The following is a 20,730-nucleotide window of genomic DNA, read 5'->3' as shown; positions in this document are numbered from 1 at the left end:
CTTCCCTTTTTAAATCTTTATCATGTACTTAATTAGTAGTAGTACATAGAATAATTTATATAGAGTAATGGTGCATGCTTAAAATACTTCTTTTTGCATCCAGCTCTCGATTCCCAAGCACAGGAAACAATAGATGGGTTGGAGTCAGGAGATGATTGGAGGACTGGAGCACATCTCCTGTAAAAACATGCTGAGAGAGGCAAGGTTGTTCAGCCAGCAGAAAAGAAGCCCTTCAATATCTAAAAAAGGCTTGTAGGAAAGGAGGTAGCATTTCCCTAGGGCATGTAGTGACAGGACAAAGGGTAAGAGTTTTAAAATAATAGAGTTTAGACTGGACATAGGGAAGAAAATGTCTACAATAAGGGTGGTGAGGCAGGATCACAGGTTGCCCAGAGAAGCAGTGGATGCCCCATTCCCGCAAGTCCTGGAAATGTTCAAGGTCAGGTTGGACAGGGTGGTACTGAAAGACATCCCTGTTCCATGATCTTTAAAGGTCCCTTCCAACTATTCTGTGATTCTGCTTCAAAAATCTGATCTATTGCTGGGATACTACAAGCAGTAATAAATTTGACAACTGCTACTTTCAACATTAACATACTGTATTTTATTCCATATATCAAGTTTAAGACATTCTAAACTGGGTTCACACAAAACCTACCCAACTGCAGTCTGGCCTGCAGCAAAAAAAGATTATCTAGCATAAAAACCCAGGCTTGAACTGCAAGAAATTAAAAGAAAAACAGCCACCTAAGCATGCTCAGAAAAAGCATCTTAATTCTGCAGTACTGTTCAGATCAGAAATTATTCTCACGGTCTTTTTTGTACTTTCATTCTCCACTTCTCTACCACAGTGGATACCATGTCAGATACCAAAAGAATTTCTAAGCAAAGCATGCTTTTCACCACTCTTGAAGACAGACACAACACAAAAGAACAGGAATATAGGTACTGTCATCCAACACTAGGATAAACCCACTTCTGTTCTGAAGCAGTGAAGACACAACAGTGAACCTGGAAGAACACACACTTACTCATGAAACCTCGAAAGCTTAATATTTATATTTATTATGCATTAGGAAGCTTATTAACTTAAAAACCAACCTACATAGTACAAAAGGTTTCTTATCTGTGCTCAATGTGGAACAAGTTTCAAAATATATATTTTAAAAATTTGTTCAGTCAATACACAATCCTTTTAAAAAATGGTGTAACTGTTGTATAACTGTCTGTACCCTCATTACATTTATAAATACATGATTTACACAGCACCCCATCTGGAAAAATTAAAACTCCTTACAAATATCTACATATATTGCATACATATAAAACATTCATAGGAGTACTTCAACAAAGTTGGGTTTAATAGTCCATTTACACTGCAGCAAAATACATATAAATCTCTGTCTTTATAAAACATCTCTAAAAATCAGCACTTTTGTTACAATTCATAACTCTTTTGAAGCATCTTTTAGAAAAAAATGATACTAATATATCCACAATATTCAGTAGGTAAGACAGTGATATGAAGGCTGAATATGTTTAATAACTGAACACTAAGATGCAGTTAAGGCAGCAGTGAAAGGAATTAATAGGAAAAATTAGTTATATGACAGATAAAGTGACAAAATGCAGTACATACATCTATATTTTGATGTAAAGTACTCTGGCACCCACTCAAAAGTATCTGTATTTCTGACACGGCTCATTTTAAAATTTTATTTTCTATAAGCAAAACATTAACGGGACCTGGTTTTTGGGTGCCATCTAGACTTGCTTTAACTGCACAAAACTGATTATTCCATAATGTGCGTTTTATGGTTTCTGTATGACCTTCATTTATGGGTAACTGCTTTCACATGTGATCACACTCATTCAGAATTCTGCCATCTCAGTTTCAACACCGCTTTCTGGTAACTATTGGACTCCTTGTTAATAAATAATATTTGAGAATTTCATTGATATTTCAGGTAGCAAAACTACATAGAGATCAGTGCCTCCCATACCATGAAGACTACAAGTGGCATAGATGCAACAAGAAGGCATAAGAGATGCAAAACAACCTATTATAGTGATGGCAGAAATTGTTCTGGTTCAAACCTGTTTATTTCGCATTACCTTGCAATTTTAGGAACTAAACATTCAACTTTAAAAAAATTCTGTCTCTATATTTAGGTTTCTACCCAATATCAGAATTTGAAACAGCATTTGCAGTCCAATATTGGGTAGAATCACACCAGTTTGTGACCTGCTGTTCTGAGAAAACACTCCTGCAAGCATGACACCAACCTCAAGTATCATACAGCAAGTGACCTCCTGTCATAGCTGCCTTCTTCTCAAAGGCAAGACACTCTGTACCTCCCACCAAGCTTCCAGATCACAATTCAGTTCATGAATTTGTTCCATAGGCCCTTCAGAATTTAGCCTTCATACACTGCTATCCTGCAGCAATGGTTCAATATCCTCTTCATTACTTTGGTCTAGGTTGTTACTCAGACTACTGCTGATGCTGTTGCTGTGTTTTTTGGTACTGCTGGCTTTGCTGCTCTCAGGAATAAATAAGGCGACTAGAAAAGCCAGAAGAACAATGCACGCTCCAACCAGGAAGGGAGGACCAGGAATGATCAATCTCTACAGGAAAACAAGCATAATAAAGAATTCATGTTTCAAGCAATGACTTCGGCATTATGAACTACACCACAAAGGCACGAGATCATGAGAGACATATTTATGGGGACAATAAAGTTTTTGCAAACAGGTTCATGTGTGCACTGTAAAGTGAATCTTCTGCATCTAAAATCCCCACAAATTCCTCACCTGATCTCCACACTGATCTAAAAACTGAAAACACATAAAACTGTCAACTGACAGTATGATTACCTAGCAAATAAAACAGATGTCGACTTGATGCTTTTTTATAACTTTTTTTTTGCTTTAGGCAACATGCCTGTTAAATCAACAAGACTGCTCTGAACATTAAGAGAATAAGGTTTCACCATCCAGAAGTACAAATACTCAATAAATCATAGCTTCACTTTTCTTTGGGTGAGATAACTCTAGAATCAAGTTAGCCAAATAAACAAGCATCCCAAAAAACAAATATATGGGTGAGCAAAATAACAGTGTGACCATTCTCATTGCAGAGACATATTAATCATGTATTATAACTTAGCATTTGGAGCTACTCTCTCTTGCTTCTAAGCACTTTATTTTAAACCTCAAAAACAAGACTTACCCACATTTCATAGCCCCAGCTAAAAACAAACACCAGAAAGGTTTTAAGATAAATTTTAGATCAGCCAAGTTTGATGACAAACCTCTACAAAAGAAGTGTCAACAATACAGCTATTTTTTTAAATCTTTAACAACTTTTCTGTATCTGTGTAAACTAAAACTAGATAAAACAGAAGGTGAAACTTGTCAATCCAGTGTACATTTATTCTAACATGAAATGTGGAAGCCATTCTCAAATGAAGTGGGAAAGTAGCTGAACCTAAGTATACAATTACAGGGTATTTCCCTTGCCTCAATTCTTGTTGCAATCAAAGGCCTAAATTTTCAGGTGATGGTCTGCACATGTAAAGTATACTAACATATGAAAAACAGAGGTGCTACGCACACAAACACTTCAAGAAGAAATGAACTTTCATGAATTAATACACCTTCATTTGTACTATAACAGCTAATTCTGAGCAGCTTTTGAGTATTGCATGATTGTGGTTTCACTGAGAGGACTAAAAATCTTTCTAAAGCTGCCCTTTGTCATGGCATTGCCAAGTGTTATTACTACTTTCCAACACAGCCTACAACTCCACTGCTTGCTGTTAAGGGCTTCCTGTGGATAATCATAATGATGCAACCTCACTCAAACTTTAGTTTCAGTAAATTTACATCAAAAGACGTTGCCTGACACTGTTACAATACTGAAAGCAATGCTGTTACTACTGTAATTCTAAATATTTACTATTACATTTAAATTATGAGCTATCTGAATAATTTAATAAAACTGAAAAGTGAGAATAAAGCAGTTTAAGAATAAGATAAGAAGATTTTTAAATCAACCAAAAAGACAGATTTCTGGCCCTATGAGTTCTACACAGCAAGCTGCCCACCAAATTTTGAACTAACCTTATCACTGGGATTCTGCTTTATTTTTTTTTCAGAAGTGTTATCAGGTAGCAATTCATTGAGTTCCACATGGAAGAGAAAGAAAATAAAGCCATACAGTGCTGGTCCCAGGCCATTACACAGTCCTCTTACTCCAGTTATTATTCCTTGGACAACACCTAATGAGGGAAAAAAAAGAATTTTTTTTTTTTTTTTTAAGCAAGGAAGAAATGCTCAGAGCCACAAGCTCTGAGTGTATTCTAATGACTGTTCCAAACTAGAGCATACTGTAATTACTACATTCTAAGATGTAAGAAATACATTGAAGACAAATCTGTTGGATTAAAATAATCCTCTGCATTATCATAGTTCTGTCACTATACTGCAGATTACTGGAAGAATTAGGATTTTTATTATTGTATAATATTTCATTATTATGATAAAGAAATCTATGTGCAGGTTTAATTTTTACTCTCTCATCCAAAGCCTACAATGATGATAGCAAAGATAGCAGAGTTTAAATGTTGTTCCCATTCAATTCATTGTCAAGTGAAATTTAGAATAATGTACCTAAATGTTAAAATCTGTGACTGGGCAAACACACAAAAACTGTGACCAGTATTGATTTAAATACCAAGTAACTTAATCAGGGCAGTAAATTAAGTGTACAGCAGTAAATTCACAGTACTGCTGCAGTTTTACACTGGATTTGTTTAAAAGCTTGATAGGTATATTTCTGTTTTGACTTCATTAAGTGATCGTGACAACAGCGCAAAAAGTGTTTTGATGATATTAACTTCACATAGTAAGAGTCTAAAAATGCTATTTTACAATATTAATAATCTTCATTCTTAAGGCAGTAACTTGCAAAATGGCCACTAGGTGGCAAAACCTCAGTCTTGAAAGTCTTAGCTATTAACACCAGTTTCCTCTATGTAAAAATCAAAGCTCAATGGTTTCTGTCAGCTTAACCAAACTAGTAATTTCCTGATGTAAATAGAAAACAAGTCTTTAAAAATCTTTAAAATGTCTCAGAAAAACTGGGGAGAAGGGTATAATTACAAAAACCCATGTAAAATACTATATTTTGCATCTTTCAACAGCATCTCCTTTGTACTTCTCAGATTAACTGCATTTACCTAACCTCATCTTGTACAATACTAAAGATAACAGACACATAAAATTTATATGTACGGCATTTTTTTAAAGATAATACTAAATTCAGTTCTTTATATTAGTGTTTTAATTTGTGATGACTTCCATTTCACTTTAAAGGAGGAGTAACTTCTGATGTTTTTCACAACAAAACCAATACATTTTGCATTTTCTCAGATTAACTGGTTACTTTGGCATCCTTTTCTATTTCTTGAAAATCTTAATTATTATATCAAACAGGACCAACTTTTCTACAAAAAATAAAGCTTCTTTCCTACATCTATTTCATTATTGAAAAATGTGCAAATAAAAAGGTAGTATTGTTACATTAATCTTCACTGTCTACTTAGAGAATATCGCATATAATAAAAGGAAGAAAAAAAAAGAGGAAGTTTTTGTTGCCTTCATAGTACTTCTACAGAAAAAAAAGAAAGAAAGTAGCTAATCAGAGATTATGTGGTTTACAATGCAAATACGATAAATTTATGCATTTCCTTCCTGTCTACATATAGACTGGCAGACTTCCACATGTAGTACCAAGTGAAAACTTACAAATATAACTTGAAAAGTGCACTAGGTACTTCTGCCTTCTAGACAAAAAAGCAGGCTGATGCATAAACAGCAGTTGATCCAATACTCACCTTGTTGATCTGCCTCTGCATTTCGTGAAACCAGAGCACTAATTGCTGGGAATGTAATGCTTGACATTGCTGCTACAGCTCCCGCTGCCCACATCATCCTTTGTAGAATACATAATTCATTCATTAAAAATGAGACTGCCCTTGTAACTACTCCCCACACTCCCAAGAGGATCAGGAGGGCACCCTTATTTAATACTTAATTCCCTTTCAAAACATTCTTATTAAAATACCTAAAGACTGGAAAGTATCTGGTTATCTTCCTGCTCCCCTCTCATAAATTATTCTGAACTTGCTGGAACAGAAGCATATTTGATTTTATTCTATCCTAGCAGAGAAAAGGAGAGGAATGGGAGTGAAATGGGCTTTCCTCTCCAAACATCATACAAAGGAATAAAATCCCACAGTGTTCCAGGGATGCAATTTTCTAGCTTCTACAACTGACTAGGAAGTACTCTGATAAACAACAAGCACTCATCCCTCTCAGTAGGACACACTTCATAAAGAAGTCATTCTCTCTTATGGTTCTAATTGTCTCTACCTAAAGACAGATTTTCCAAGAGAAGAAACTCTAGATAGTTTCTAAGACAAATTATAGTTGGAATAAGAGAACATGTTAGAAAAACAGAAACAAGTACAAGTCCAATACTAATGGATAAAATAGGTCTAGTGGAATTACTGGAGAGAACATGCTACTTATTAACTTTTGAGTTTAAGAAAAAGTTTTAACAACATTCATAGATTTAAAATTCAGTGGAACAAAATATTGCAATGACGCCTTTTTCAAAAAGGCTGTATGTACAGGAAATTCTATTGTTTCTACATATACAAAATAGAGACCAAATTTTGGAAGTGTAATGCTTAATGAACGTGGGAATGCTTAATTCACAGAATACTTAAATACCCATGACAACAGAATTAAATAGTGGAATTTCTTGGGGAAAAAAAAAAATTTCAAATCCTTTACAAGTGTGTACATACCAAAATATATGCTTACCAAGACTGAGATCCAAAACCATACCAAGCCAGCTGAAAGATCTGAAAGCCAAGGCCAAGGAGAACTGTGTTTTTGTTCCCTATAGACCTCATCAAGATACTGAGAAACACAGTCTGCAAGAGAAATTGGTTCAATCAAAACTTGTTTCAAAAAGTCAGACTTGCTAAAGTAATTTCTCCTATGCACAGTAATTCAGAAGACCTTACAAATGATGAGGAAATTAATATCATTTGTCCTCTCACTTCTCCTGTATGAAGCCCAAAACACAGGTAAGTGATTTCAACATTTAACGTACAAATATTAACTCCTAAAAGTTACTACTTTGAGGCATCGAAAAGCATATGTATTGCCTTCTTTATATACACTAGATGACAGTGTCTATTTCCAATGCAGACAGGCTTTCATTGTCAACTCTACAAACCTATTTCATTACAGAATAGAGCACTCCACAAAATAAAATCTGTTACCAAGCAAAGATAGTGAAGGCTGGACATGACTTGAATTTACCAGTATCTACAAATACTAGAGAAAAAAAGACTCTTAGCTCAGAAGAAAGTAAACTCTTCATGTCAGCTGAATTATTTGTAAATTTACATTTAAACTTACAAGTAAAACCTGCTGCTTTGTCACCTTCATCACATACACCAAATTTTCTAGGCACCATTAATTACATTTTCTACTGACTCTTTACACCACTGATAGGGCCTTTTCATTTGCACACGGAAGCTAACCCTAACCAAAGACCAGTACTTGTATTTGTTAGAAGTGTTACTGCTGAGGGGGGAGGATATCCCAATTCAGATACAACAAGACACAAGAAGCAGACACTTCCAAATAAAGCAAAGCATGGACAACTTGACCCAATTAATGGACCACACATATTTCTTTAACAGGAGAAACTCAGCAATGCTTCAGGAAAAATACAGAGAAAAGGAACCAGGACTGCATAGCAGAATACACTTCCTCTCTTGTCTTATCTCTCTTCCTGATTGTATTAAGTCTGGCTGAGATGGAGTTAATTTTCCCACAGCAGCTCTCAGAGGTCTGTGGGTAGCTGGGAAGGTGTTGTTAACACACCTTCAAACACACCAGTGCTTTGGGGACTGCTGAGCAGTCATCAGCTGGCAGAGCATCAGTGCTGTCTCTCAACATTTCTACAACATCAGTACACTAGGAATGGGTAAGATGCTGGGGGGGGGGACAAAACTTGGTCAGATGACCCAAACTGACCAAAGGGATAACTCATCCCAGATGGTATCAGCTCAGATATAAAAGCTAAGGAAAGGAGGAGGAATGGGAATTTGTTATTTATGATGTTTGCCTTCCAGAGCAACTGCTACATGTGCAGAAGCCCCTCTTCCCAGGAAGTGTCTCACCACTGCTAGCTGATGGGAAGTAGAAAATAAACCCTTTTTTACCCCTCTTTGTTAATTCATGCCTAAATTTTTGCTTTTGCTTTAGTAAACTGCCTAATCTCCACCTAAGAATTGTTTTTTACCTTAATTTTTCTCCCGTCTGGCTGAGAAGTGCTGGAGCAACTTGGTGGGCACTTGGCATCCAGCCAAGGACAACTGCTCACCCTAGCTTTCTTGTTCCTCACTTTTAGTTTAAATAATACATAGGAAAAAAATACAGTAATTCTACCTTCATGTGTTCAGTTCATTCTGGAGATATCCAATATGCCAACAAAAATCAATACTTATGAAGCAAAGATTATTTCAGCAAGCTGTACTCTTCAAAGAGCTCAAAAATCAATATATTTTCCTCATTTTAACACTGAAAATTACAACCAGAAGGAAAGCCCTCTTAAGAGATTATTAGCAAAAATACTGGTCTGCATATAAAGTATGACTGGTAAATGTGAGTGCACACAATAGCCTCAGAACAAACCAGAGCACAAAGACTAAAGGAATGACTTGAAGTGCTAATGAAGGCCACAACTGACACCAGTAAAACTGGTAAACACTGATGAATGTGTTGTTCACATCAAAACAGTAGGACCTTCATTCTGCTAAGAATGGCAGCAAGGTTATAATATACTCTGTATGCCATTCCTCCTCTTGTTTCCAAAACAGGCAGACAAACTGTATCCATAAAGATACCAAAAAACATATCACACCATAAAAACTCTTTGATTTACAAAAGACAAAGGATTTGTTGAAAAATCAGCTCACTGCTGCCAATTAAGAAATATAACAAGAAGATACCAATGCTTCACAGCTCCTCAGCCTCCTAGCTGAGCCTAAGTAACCCTGGAAAGACTGCCTGCATGCAAGTTTGATAGCACAAGTCAACTGAATACATGCAAGTAGTGTGACTTTTATTTAAAGTAAGGCATTTCCATTTCAGAATGCCTTGCATTTGGTAACAAATTTCCTGCATCACTTTAATGATTTTAAGTCAGAGTTCCAATGAATTTACTGATCCAAGTATATCAAATTTTATTTTTCTGGTGTCCAGATCCAGTATTTCTAAGGAAACGTGATACAAAGCAACAAATTTACATGGACTGTATCATGAATACAACATTTAGTGAATGAAAGATACACTGGCATATTAGAGCATGTAAAAAGTTTCTGGATAAGCTTAAATGAAGCACTATAAAGATCAAAGCTTACCTGAGCTATTATGGACAGAATGCCCACCACAGCTATAAATGCTGCAATGCTAGCAGATCCAAAGCCTATAATCTGTAGAGAAGCAGAATTTGTGTAAAACAAATGACAAACACAATCCAGGACAATTACTAGCACTGAGGATCCTCTCAATGAAAACACTCATCTCTGCTTATACACTAGATTTATACAGGATCCACACAGGAAGTGTCCACTTTCAAGAATAATCCTTAACTTGACTCTTTGCCAAGAAAAGTATGAAGGAAAAAGACAACTGCCTTAAAAAATGGAGACAGAGGAAGTCATGGATCTAGAAATTTAAGTTCTCTATCCCTCCAACAAACACAGTAGGTCTTTGACAGGCAAAATCCCACCTCAAGACAGACCCAGAAACTGCTGCACTGAATGAGAACAAAGGCCTGCTTTAAGACAAACATGCACTTAAGATATTGCAGGGTTTATGCATCAGGAGTCAAGTGTTACTCAGTTCTTGGCTTGGCAAAGCATCCTGCCTTTAATTCTAAACCTTTACTTTGTCAGAAAACAGGTTTCTGAGCAAAGTCTATAACAAGAAAGAATTCACAGGGAATACTTATTTAAACATCCTTAGCGAGATGCAAAGAAACCAACATTTACCTGTCTCAAGTACAGAAAGAAACTAGAATACTGGCCAGCCTCAGGCAGATATGAAAGCAACACTGTAATGCAGATCGGGAGAACTGTAGGATCTTTTCTAACCTTCTTCAGAGACTGTAAGACAAAAGAGCAAAGCAGGTATTGAAACATCTGTACAAACTCTAATGAAGGCATAAAGAAAGAAGAAGGTAGATTCCCTTTTTTTTTTTTGCATGCATACACATCAAAACAGTTACACATGGATACTGGTAAGTTGAACCTTAAGTCACAAACAATCTCATTATATACAGTTTGGGGAACTCAATTCTTTGGTAAAGTTTCCATTAAGATTTTGAAGCTACTGTTCAGTGCCAAGTCAAAACTATTCCCCAAAAACAGCATTACATAATTTTAAAGGAAATATCTAATGTCTTCTAGTGGATCTCCATAATAATAATTTGTTTTGAAAGATACTAGCAAATAATACACATTTCTTACAGTTGTTCACCAACTATATTAATTGCTTTAAGGAACAAATAAATTGTGGAAAACAAATTCTGTAACTGAAGTCTTTCAAGCATGCTATTCATCTCTCAATATTCACAACCAGCTCCCAGAAGATCTAATGAAGAAAAATCACTCCTTCATTTCTTAAGATACCAAGGTGTAACAAAAAAAACTAAAAGAGTGAGTAAGTGAGCAAGCTACTACAAAGACTGCACGGTATGTTTTAGCCCTTCCTATATAAACCTACCAAAAAAAAATAAAAAAAAATCAGGCATTACAGGTCCATTCTCTATTAGAAAGAAATCACGTATAACCAAAAGTGGAAATCAAGAGTAGGGAGTGATACTGCGAAAAGTACAATTATCAAGTGAATATGTAAAACCTTAAAATACAGGCTTTTGAGGCATAAAAATTCAGCATTTCTCTTTGCAATAACATAGAGTACCTAAATTAGAAATTTAAAACTATTGTCCCTTTGGATTTCACACCAAACATTATTTTCAAATCTAGAATTATTTAATCCACGAAGTTTGGTTTGATTTTGTTTTTCAAATGTAGTTAGATTTTTATGAGCAAGAGCACAGAACAGAGACTATGGTATACTGAACTATGAAGCTACCAGTAAGAACTGAAGACTTCTCAATTAATAATTATTACTCATTAATCACCAAATATTTAATAATTACTTAGTGAAGTGCATCTTACTCCAAAAGGATCTGCCTGCTCCCACGATATAGAAGATCCCCATGAAGCAGGTCTTATTTTTTCCGGCAGAGATTCTGGTACAGCTAGCAGGATGAAGCAGATGTCCACAACAGCCACTAATGTGGCCACCAGTACAACCAGACTATCCCCATAGCTGGCAGACAGATAAGCTCCAATGGCAGGACTAGTTACCAAACTTGCTGCAAAGGTGGCAGATACCTGTACACAACAACAGTTTACAAACTCATCAAAGTGGTTATTCTTCCATTACAGAAACATGAAGCAACTTGCTCACCACCACAACCACTCCCTAGAAGTATGATTTAAGAAACAGACCAGTAAAAATCAAAGTAAAAAACCCAAACCAAACAAAAAAGTAAATATACCACACACTATTTACAACAGCAAAATATACATAGTTTATATATAATATAATCCCAACTACAGTTTCTAGAGCCTCCTCAACAGCGCACCATACTAGACAGGATTTGCACTCCAAGATCACATTTGGCTCAAATGAAAATGGCTCTTCCTTTCAAATAGACTAAAAACTCTGTTTTGTTTTCTAATTATGAATTTGAAGTGATTTGACTGAAAAGTTGTCAGTACATTCAAATGCCTGCCTAAAAGAAGCTCAAAAGCTAAGGACATCTATTAATAGACCTCCAAAACATAAAGTAATATAGATATTAGGAAAGCAAACTAAGCAGGAATTATATTACCACTGAAAAGACTGGTTTGTACTAACTAAATTATTTTCCTCGTCTTTTAATCGTAAAGAAAGGTCATGTCTAAGTTGTTAAAAATACCGTTTTATGCATTTTCATCCTTACCCACCATTCTGACATTAGAAAAGCCCATTTTATACGAAAAAGAACTATGAACTTCATAGGAACTAGAAGTGTAACTTACAGGTGATGAAAAACTATTGCTAGAATAAATTACTTGCACTGCCTTAAATGATGCCTCAAGTTTTAGCTTTCCTATTTTACAGGTTCTGTACTGCATTAGTATGCCACTCAGATTGGTTAGACAAAAACAATCCTTTTCCTGCCTGAGAACCAATGACACTGTTGCAGTTTCTGGCACAAAAAAGTATAAACAACAGTGAATTGAGGAGGGTGATCTGGGAGGATGGGACTTCATAATCTGGAGCTGTAGTTAGACAATTAACCCCAATATGTAAATGGACCAAAACTTATAACAGTGCGAAAACTCGTGACCAGTTGAGCACCTTGGGTAGAGCCATGTCCGGGCTCTTGTACTGCCCAAGGTGTATCCTTTGAAAGCCTTTTAATAAATAACTATTTATTCCTTTAGCACTGTCTAGCCTCTGTTCTAGGTAGCCTCTCAAGGCATCATTAACATTTAATGTTCTGTTTGCAAAACTTAAAGACATTCTTTCTTAGACATGCCTTCTATGCAAGTTGTCAAATATTAATTCTGTTCCCATGAGCATGCAGCACTCTGTTCACTGCCTAAACTCTAACACAGCGTCTTGAGCCATGGTTCTTTCCTTTATCAACCTCTTTACATGAATCAGGAAACAGTCTGTACATCAAAACACAAGTTCAATATGAAGGTCATAATCTGACCTTTTTCCCAAAGATGAGCATATCTTACCAGTCCGTAGGCTGTAGTTCTTTCATGTTCTTGTGTTACATCAGCTACATAGGCAAATATTACAGAAAAGGTAACAGAAAATATTCCGGATACTGAAATCAGAGCGAAGTACCACCTAATAATTTAAAAACAACAATCAGAAAATTTGAGCTAAGATCTCTTGCTTTTTATCTTACAATAAGCAAGTTTGTGTTTAAGCCTAAGAGGAGGGTTCCTCAAGAACTAACACAGAACTTTACTGGAGATGAATCAATGACTGTGCAGCCTCACTTTAATACTAGAAAACAGTGCTTTTATTTTTTTTTTGTAAGCTTCTATTTACTTTACATCAGCCTAAAAAAATAAGTGGTCCCTTGAGGACATAGTACCTATAGATTTTTACACTCTCAAGTTCAAGTTATGAAAAATTAATTATCTTAGAAGTCATCTCATCAGCCAGTTAATGAATAAGCTATCATATATATAATGCAGTGGCAGCTGAACTCTGAATGAATTCAGAGTGAAAGTTCTTTTGTAATTCTTCCAAGTTTCACAATTAATATAAATGCAACTGAAGTCTTAACTGAGCAGTATTGACTTGGTTTTAAAGTCCTAATCAAAGAGGTAAAAGATCTCATTTGCAGCAATTATATTTTTCTTTAGCAAATAAATGCCAAGGTTCATTTAGCTTTAAAAACATGCTTATTACTGTCAGTCATCAAGGAAAAAAATTAACAGCTGATCTTGAGTTAGACAGGATTATCAAATCCTTGCAAGAATTGCTTTACTTGTATGAATAAAGTTTACATTCTATTACTTCTTTTAAGATACAGTTTGAATACATCTTGAACAGAAAAGCTCCAGAATAATGCAATCATGTCTTGAAAGGAAAGCTGCTTTCTTCTTGTCTTATTGTCCCTCTCCCATTTCCCCAAACATCTCCTCTGAATATCTGCTCTCCTGACAAGATTGCTACTGCAGTTTGTACCACTTACCATGGGCTTATTCGCATTAATGGAATTGGGACACAGGTGAAGAAAACTGTAAGAAGAAGAAAAGATTTTCTTCCCCAAGCATCTGATAGAGCACCTATTAATGGAGCACTGAGAAATGACAAAAAACCCTGTGACAGAACAACAACAATTAATATGTCTGCATCTACATTTCCAAGGCTCACTTAGACTACAATATTAGAGAGGAATAAAACTGAAAATTGATTTGAAACTAAAAGTTGTAGATAACTGAAAATTTACGCTATTTGTTCTACAGTCTAATTTTCTGTGATTCTTGACTTTTATGTTTCAAATCTATTAAACCCAAGTGAATTTAAAAAAATAAAAGAAACTGCATATATTTTTTCACGGTCCATTTGATTCAATATAGACGAAACAGTCTTTAAAATCTCCAAAACACAGTCTAGATCCACAAAGGACATTATTTTAGCCTCTATCAAGAGACTCAGTGCTAGATTTTAAACCCAAGTTGCGCTCTAATTTGGATTGTCCTAGAAGAGTGCTTTAGGTAATATAACTGCTCTTTGAAACAAATTTAACAGTTTAAATTAAATACTTATTGCTTTATACTATGTATTTATCCTGTACAGTATATCTATACAGTGCAAGAACTATGAAGATCTTTTGAGCAAGCCTGCCAACTTGAGATCATGGGACACCATAATGAGATTTCCATGGCAAAGTTCAGACTCACATATACAGTACAAACAGCAAAAACTGACTAAGGATCAAATACTAGATTTTCCAGAATTTCATGAAGTCCTAGAATCTAGGTCTCAAATCCGGAGAATCAAAATAAGTAAAGGATTTCACAGGTTTGTAAACTGGGGAACAGTTCTTCCTAATTAGCACATTCTTTATTTATCAATCCAATTGTGCTCTAAGTTCAAACATCAATAAATGCATGGTTCTCTATGCACCTTAATACCCTGAAATTCTACTCTGGCTAACTTTAGCTTAACTCTCTTACTCAAATATAGTCACAAGTTCAACATATGTGTACGGACTGCTCTACTAAACTGTTCTGCCAACTCCTTACAAACCAACCTGATTTTCAGTGTTTTCAGTAAGTAGATTGAGAGCAAAAGCTGTAAAGCCAGACTATCAGATCCTCAGAAAGAGGTATCTTACTCAGTTGAAATTATTATTTCTGTTCCTTAGAATCAGATTTCAGTGCCACATGAATTAACATATTTTGCTGTCAAAAACACTTCCAATGTTCCACAAACAATTTCAAACAAAGAAGACAGGGAAGTACAAGCTCTCTCTAGTCCTTGATCCCTGTTTATTAGACCTGTTAGAGCAAGCCAAACATTCACTACAATACTGAACTTTTTTACAGATATGCTCTGCACAAAATTATGGGGAACTACTTACTACTTTTAATAAACAGCTGCATTGCACTGTGAGTGAAAAAAACAGGAAAAGGAACATGAACTTTGTTTTTCTATGAGAACTATGAGAAGATAACTTCCTCTTTCAGACTGAGACAAACCAGCATCCTGAGTGCACTGTATTCTGCCAATCTACTGTGAAAGACAGCAAGATAGCAAGCTGGTCCTAAAGACGTTACATTTTCACAATTAAAAGCAATGCTTTAGATTTGCTGCAGGACATAAAGAAAAATAATTTCTGAGTGCTACAAATTGCTTACTCCTAAGTTACAGGAAGGGCTTTGCAGCCTCTCAGTACAATAGTTATATATTTAAAAAAAGACTTTGCATTAGTCATGATAGAAAACTCTTGCAAGCTTTTTTACAGCCACAATCCAGAATAACACACCACTGTGTGAATGCAGTGGTCTAAGTAAGCTATAAGCTGCCCTAAACATCTTGAACATCACAGAGTGTTCAAGAGTTGATTAAAAAAAAAATTACCAGGAAATAAAACAAACCTGATGAAAATAAGCTCTTATGCCACATTTCAAGACAAAAATCACAGTGATTTAAGTGCTTCATTTTCTATCTCAATGGTACCTCATGATTGCATTAATTTGCCTCTCATATAAATCATTTAACTGAAGCAGACAGTAAGAATGTAGCTTTATTCTCAGACAGATCCTTATCAAAATTACAATAGCTACAAATTATACCTATTCAAATGAGAAGAATTTAAATTTCTGAGAAACATACCACTTGTCTCAAGATGCTGCCATTTCCACAGTAAAACTTGAATTCAGCCCAAGAAAAAACCACTACAGTGAAAAAATGGTTTAAGGATTAACTACATTCTCAGTGTTTTGTATGTGTTTATGGAAGGTGAGACAAGTCAAAATATGAGAACACACGGAATATGAAACACAGGTTTAAAAAACATCTTACCTTAACACCTTGAATAAGACCATTCATTAAAAATGTATGATGGGGAAATGTTTCATGTAAGACCTGACAGGGGGGAAAAGCACTGTTTTAATAAAGAGACACAGGAAGGAGTTGATTCCAAGTTAAAACTTCATCTGTAAACCAGGATAACTCTATGAGAACTTGTTAAAAAAAGTATCCTATCCCAAAATTTTTTAAAAAATAAAAGAAAAGCCCTGGAACAACCAGAAAAAAGTACCTTCTACCTATTTTTGTCTTCACAATAAAATGTAAACAAAATTTAGTATCAATTTATCAGCATAAATTCCTATGCTGGCAAAGACTTTAATGCAAAGATAGTTGGTTAGAAACACTTTGACCAAAAAGAGTATCCATGTAAGCAAAAAACATCTCCATGCAGTACAAATTACATGTTGGTAATTCCTTGAAAAGGTTGACTCAAACATTATTAATATTTAAGAGTGAAAATGAGTTTCAGCTAACTTACACGGACATGGAAAAACAGTGTTATATTCATAACTGAATACATAGCAGCTATTAAATAGCCACACAGTTAGAAACAGCTCCAATTAATAAATAGACACTTATAAATACCAGCAAGAGTTCTGAGTGTTTAAATACAGCTACAAATTCATGTAAGGTGCTTTACCAGCAGTCTTAATTCAAGGGCAAGAATGTTAATCTATGCTAAACAGATTTACCATAAATATGCAAGAGAGTTAAGGGGCCTCACAGACGCTACCATGTTGACTAAAAAAACATTGTGATGTTCAAAGCACATACGCACAAAAATTCATATTCAAACAAAATTCACATTCATTTGCTCCCAATATTTATAGATAAGTGCCACCAATTACAAAAGTTACTTACATATATACTGAGAAAGTGTCACTGAAAAGTATCAACATTATTTTTCTAGTAAGAGTCTGAGATTCTCAAATCATAGGTTAAATCAAAGTGGTGGCTCTCTTACTAATTACTGGGTGATAATTCTCCTTATATATTTACATCACTTTTCCCTGCTGGTATAATCTTTTGGTTAGGTATGTAAAACTATTTTTCACCTGTTATAACACTGATCTTATGACATTAATTGATGAAAAAAAGGTCAGGATTCAAATTACAGATCTAAAAGTAGATGTCTTCTAAGTTAAAGAAAAGCAAAACAAATAAAAATAGGAAACTCAGAGTCAAATCTAATTACCTGTGAACGGTTTTCTAGTATTTTTCCTGAGAGGCAACCTCTGATGATATTAAGTTCAAATTCTTTTATATTAATTTGTTACTTTATAGATAAGAGAAATACAAGTTGACAAACTGGTAGAGGGAACTGCTTTACTCAAGTTCTACCAATAGATACATATTCAATATACACATACTGAAGACAGAAGATGTCATTAAGTAATTCATATTGCTTATGGTAATTACTAACATTGGTTACAAGTCCATAAATAAAAAAATGTCCATAAGCTTTGGGTAGTCTTTGACTAGAACAGCCTCTATGTGCTTTGTAAACACCTTGAATCTTTTCTTCTCCAAGTATAGTGTCATGTAACAAACAGTACAGCTTTGCTGACAGATGTCAAGAGAAGTGAAAAAGCAATTTAAAAAATGAACTTTAAATAAACTCAGCTATCACAATTTATTTTCATAGCATGCAACACTTTAATTAGATTGAAAGTTGAAAATTACCTACAGAATCATGAAAAAAATCCCACAAAAAAACTGAGTAACCATGAGCTTTGATCAACAGGCCAAACATTTCCATTTTCACCCTTCCTACCTGACAAACCTGCTTGAGCAGAAGTGGGCAGCTGGCAGTCCAGAGGCAGAACCTTGCTCATAAGACATCTCTACACGACACCTACTACTGCTACTTCAAAAGCAGGCCAATGTAAGCTACTACAGGTACCTCACAAGACAGGGGCAAAGTATCAAACCAGACTTGAAATTATATAACAATGCTGCAACAGCAGCCATTCAGTGTTTGCAAAGCTGATTACCAATAAAGACAATCACCCTCAACCATGGACCAATTCCAACTGGAGTATACTACTGGGGCAACCTAATAGACAGTTTTATTAAAAATGGAGGGGGTTTCAAGATCTCTAAGAATCATGATTTGCACATTTGTCCTTTGAAACGAGAAGTGTCAAACTTGGCAAGTTGAAATTGAGCACTTTGGTTAAGAAAACAAAGCAAAGAAAAAGAAAATATAAAAAAGACTACCTAGTAAGCTTCCCCATATTTTGATACCAGCAAGACAGGATGACAGGACAGTCATTTGGTGAGACAACTACTTTATGGAAATGTGTTAACTGTTAATGTGAATTTTTTTATTATTAAGTTATGTTAAGAAGTTCAGCAATTGTCTTTAGAAAAGTTAGGCAAACACATTCCAAAAGTTATATACATTATCTTATTTGGAGCTTGGAGAAGGGAAAAAAGTTCACTCTTTCATTGATCACACAAAACTTTGCTTGCCACGTATTCTAAAATGTCTCAAGTATTAGGCAATAAAACCTGGACTAGCAGACCTCCAGCAATTGCTCATAGACAGGCCCCACTAAAATGAATGAGACCCATGTCTTCAAATTAAATGCTTCGTATCCTATTACCAAACATTCAAATTATCTGTTCATCTGGAAAATAATCAAAACAGATTAAGTGCTTATAAAATCCATTTCTTACATGAATGCCTTAGCATTTTACTCTAAGTTACACGCTGACAATACCATGAGCCCACAGGAGTATACATAGTTAATGAAGGGTTGCATAGTTTATTCAACTGCTACAATTGGAATATTAACTGAACTATGCAGTCTTGAAAAAGTCAGAATTTCCAGAGATACTTTAATCAATAGACTAAAGTGGTGTTAATCTAAAAGGCAAGTAAGAGTTAAAGAGCAGTACAGCAGAATTAATTTATTTTTCCTTATCTTCTAGTCTTTCAGCAGTCCAGATCTCAGCTGCTAAGACTTCTGCAATTCAGGTAATGAGATACACATGAATGTAAAGCAAATTAAACCTCAAATCCCTAGAAATTAGGAAATTACCATTTGTCAGTACCAAGATAACAGCTGATGAATGATACTTACTGTTAGCATTGGAGTTGTCAAGAGCCCCCAGGCAAAGAATTCTAGAAATATGACCACCACTGCATGGTATACACTTGGCCGACCGATACCTTGTTGCTAAGAAAGAAAAATAAATGCCACAGTTGTACACATCCAGTTCATCACATGTGCAAATATCTCTTCCAAACATGTTTTGAGCATAACCACTTTTCAACATGACCTACTAACCAAGCCCTTGGGAGCAACAATAAGCCAAACAAGGGAGGAAAAATTGTTTTGTACTACAGAACAATTAAAAGACCTCTAGGGAACCTGAAAGTTTGTTCCCTTGAACACCTGCTAACTGAAAAGAATTACTGGGACTATTCCTGACATTGCTCTTACCCCCAACATGCCTTTAGGTTTTCTCTTCCTCAAGCATTATCCACACCCCTTCCCACAACAGTGTGACAAATGGTATACCTCTCCCTGCTCCCTCCACAAGTGACAAGACACATCCACTTTATTAAGATCACAGCGCTGTTTCCACAAAACTATGACAATGTACATAAACAGAAGAGCAACAATTTTTGTATTTAGAAATGCCAAAGTATGAGAAAATAAGGAGTTGCTTATGTCATCTGTACAATACAGACTGCAGACTGAGGAACTATTCTACTGGTCAATAAGTAATTCCAGAAAGAATTAGCATACTCCTGAGTCTGTAAAACTGTGGCCATTCAGGATCAAAGGATTTGATCCCAGATGAGATTAATGAAATCTTATTATTTAGATGAAATGGGCAGAACCCTTGGGAAAGTTATATTTAACCAGGACTGCTGCTTGCTTGCTTTCTTCCCAAAAGAGATTTAAGCAGAGCTGCTGAACAGTCTAGTGGCCTTCACTGCTGTAACAGCAATGGTTGACAAGGGGAGACTGACAGATGTCATTTAGCTAGACTTCTGTAAAGCCTTCAACACAGCTCCATATTATACCCTTATCTCCAAAGAGGAGACACATGGATTTGAAGTGTGGACTATTTGGTGGATAAGGAACTGGCTGGATGGATGCAGCCAGAGAAGTGTGGTGAATGGCTCTGTGTCCAGGCGGTGACCTCAGGGCTCTTAATCTGGGACTAGTGGTCTTCAATATCTTCACTGATGACGCAGACAGAGGGATCAAGTGCAGCTTCAGCATGACTGCAGATGGCACAAAGCTATGTAGTACAGCTGACACAAGGGAAGGACAGGCCATCATCCACAGAGAACAGGAGAAACCTGAGAACTGAGCCCACAAGAATCTCACGAAGTCTAACAGATCTGGGTGCAAGATGCTGCATCTGGGTCAGGGCAATCCCAGAAATGAACACAGACTGGGAGAAGAACAAGAGAGCAGCCCTGAG

The 20,730-nt window shown here is 35.6% G+C and overlaps 1 protein-coding gene across 1 annotated transcript in view; it reads right to left on the bottom strand.

Annotated features, from left to right (window-relative positions):
- Window positions 1–1,513: 1,513 nt before the first annotated feature.
- MFSD14B (major facilitator superfamily domain containing 14B) overlaps window positions 1,514–20,730 on the bottom strand; it is a 29,568-nt gene continuing 10,351 nt past the window's right edge. The window contains exons 2-12 of the mRNA XM_062512895.1: window positions 19,371–19,466; window positions 16,273–16,335; window positions 13,934–14,061; window positions 12,960–13,074; window positions 11,337–11,555; window positions 10,146–10,259; window positions 9,513–9,584; window positions 6,895–7,007; window positions 5,901–5,998; window positions 4,126–4,283; window positions 1,514–2,628 (exon numbers count right to left, since the gene is read on the bottom strand). Of these exons, the coding sequence (XP_062368879.1) occupies window positions 2,425–2,628; window positions 4,126–4,283; window positions 5,901–5,998; window positions 6,895–7,007; window positions 9,513–9,584; window positions 10,146–10,259; window positions 11,337–11,555; window positions 12,960–13,074; window positions 13,934–14,061; window positions 16,273–16,335; window positions 19,371–19,466 (1,380 nt within the window). The 3' untranslated portion in view covers window positions 1,514–2,424. The remainder of the gene's footprint in view (window positions 2,629–4,125; window positions 4,284–5,900; window positions 5,999–6,894; window positions 7,008–9,512; window positions 9,585–10,145; window positions 10,260–11,336; window positions 11,556–12,959; window positions 13,075–13,933; window positions 14,062–16,272; window positions 16,336–19,370; window positions 19,467–20,730) is intronic.

This window comes from Cinclus cinclus, chromosome Z, assembly GCF_963662255.1.
Source record: "Cinclus cinclus chromosome Z, bCinCin1.1, whole genome shotgun sequence".
Classification (NCBI taxonomy): Eukaryota; Metazoa; Chordata; class Aves; order Passeriformes; family Cinclidae; genus Cinclus; species Cinclus cinclus.
Note: the sequence above shows the minus strand (reverse complement) of the source record. Positions and strands in the feature narration are given on the sequence as shown.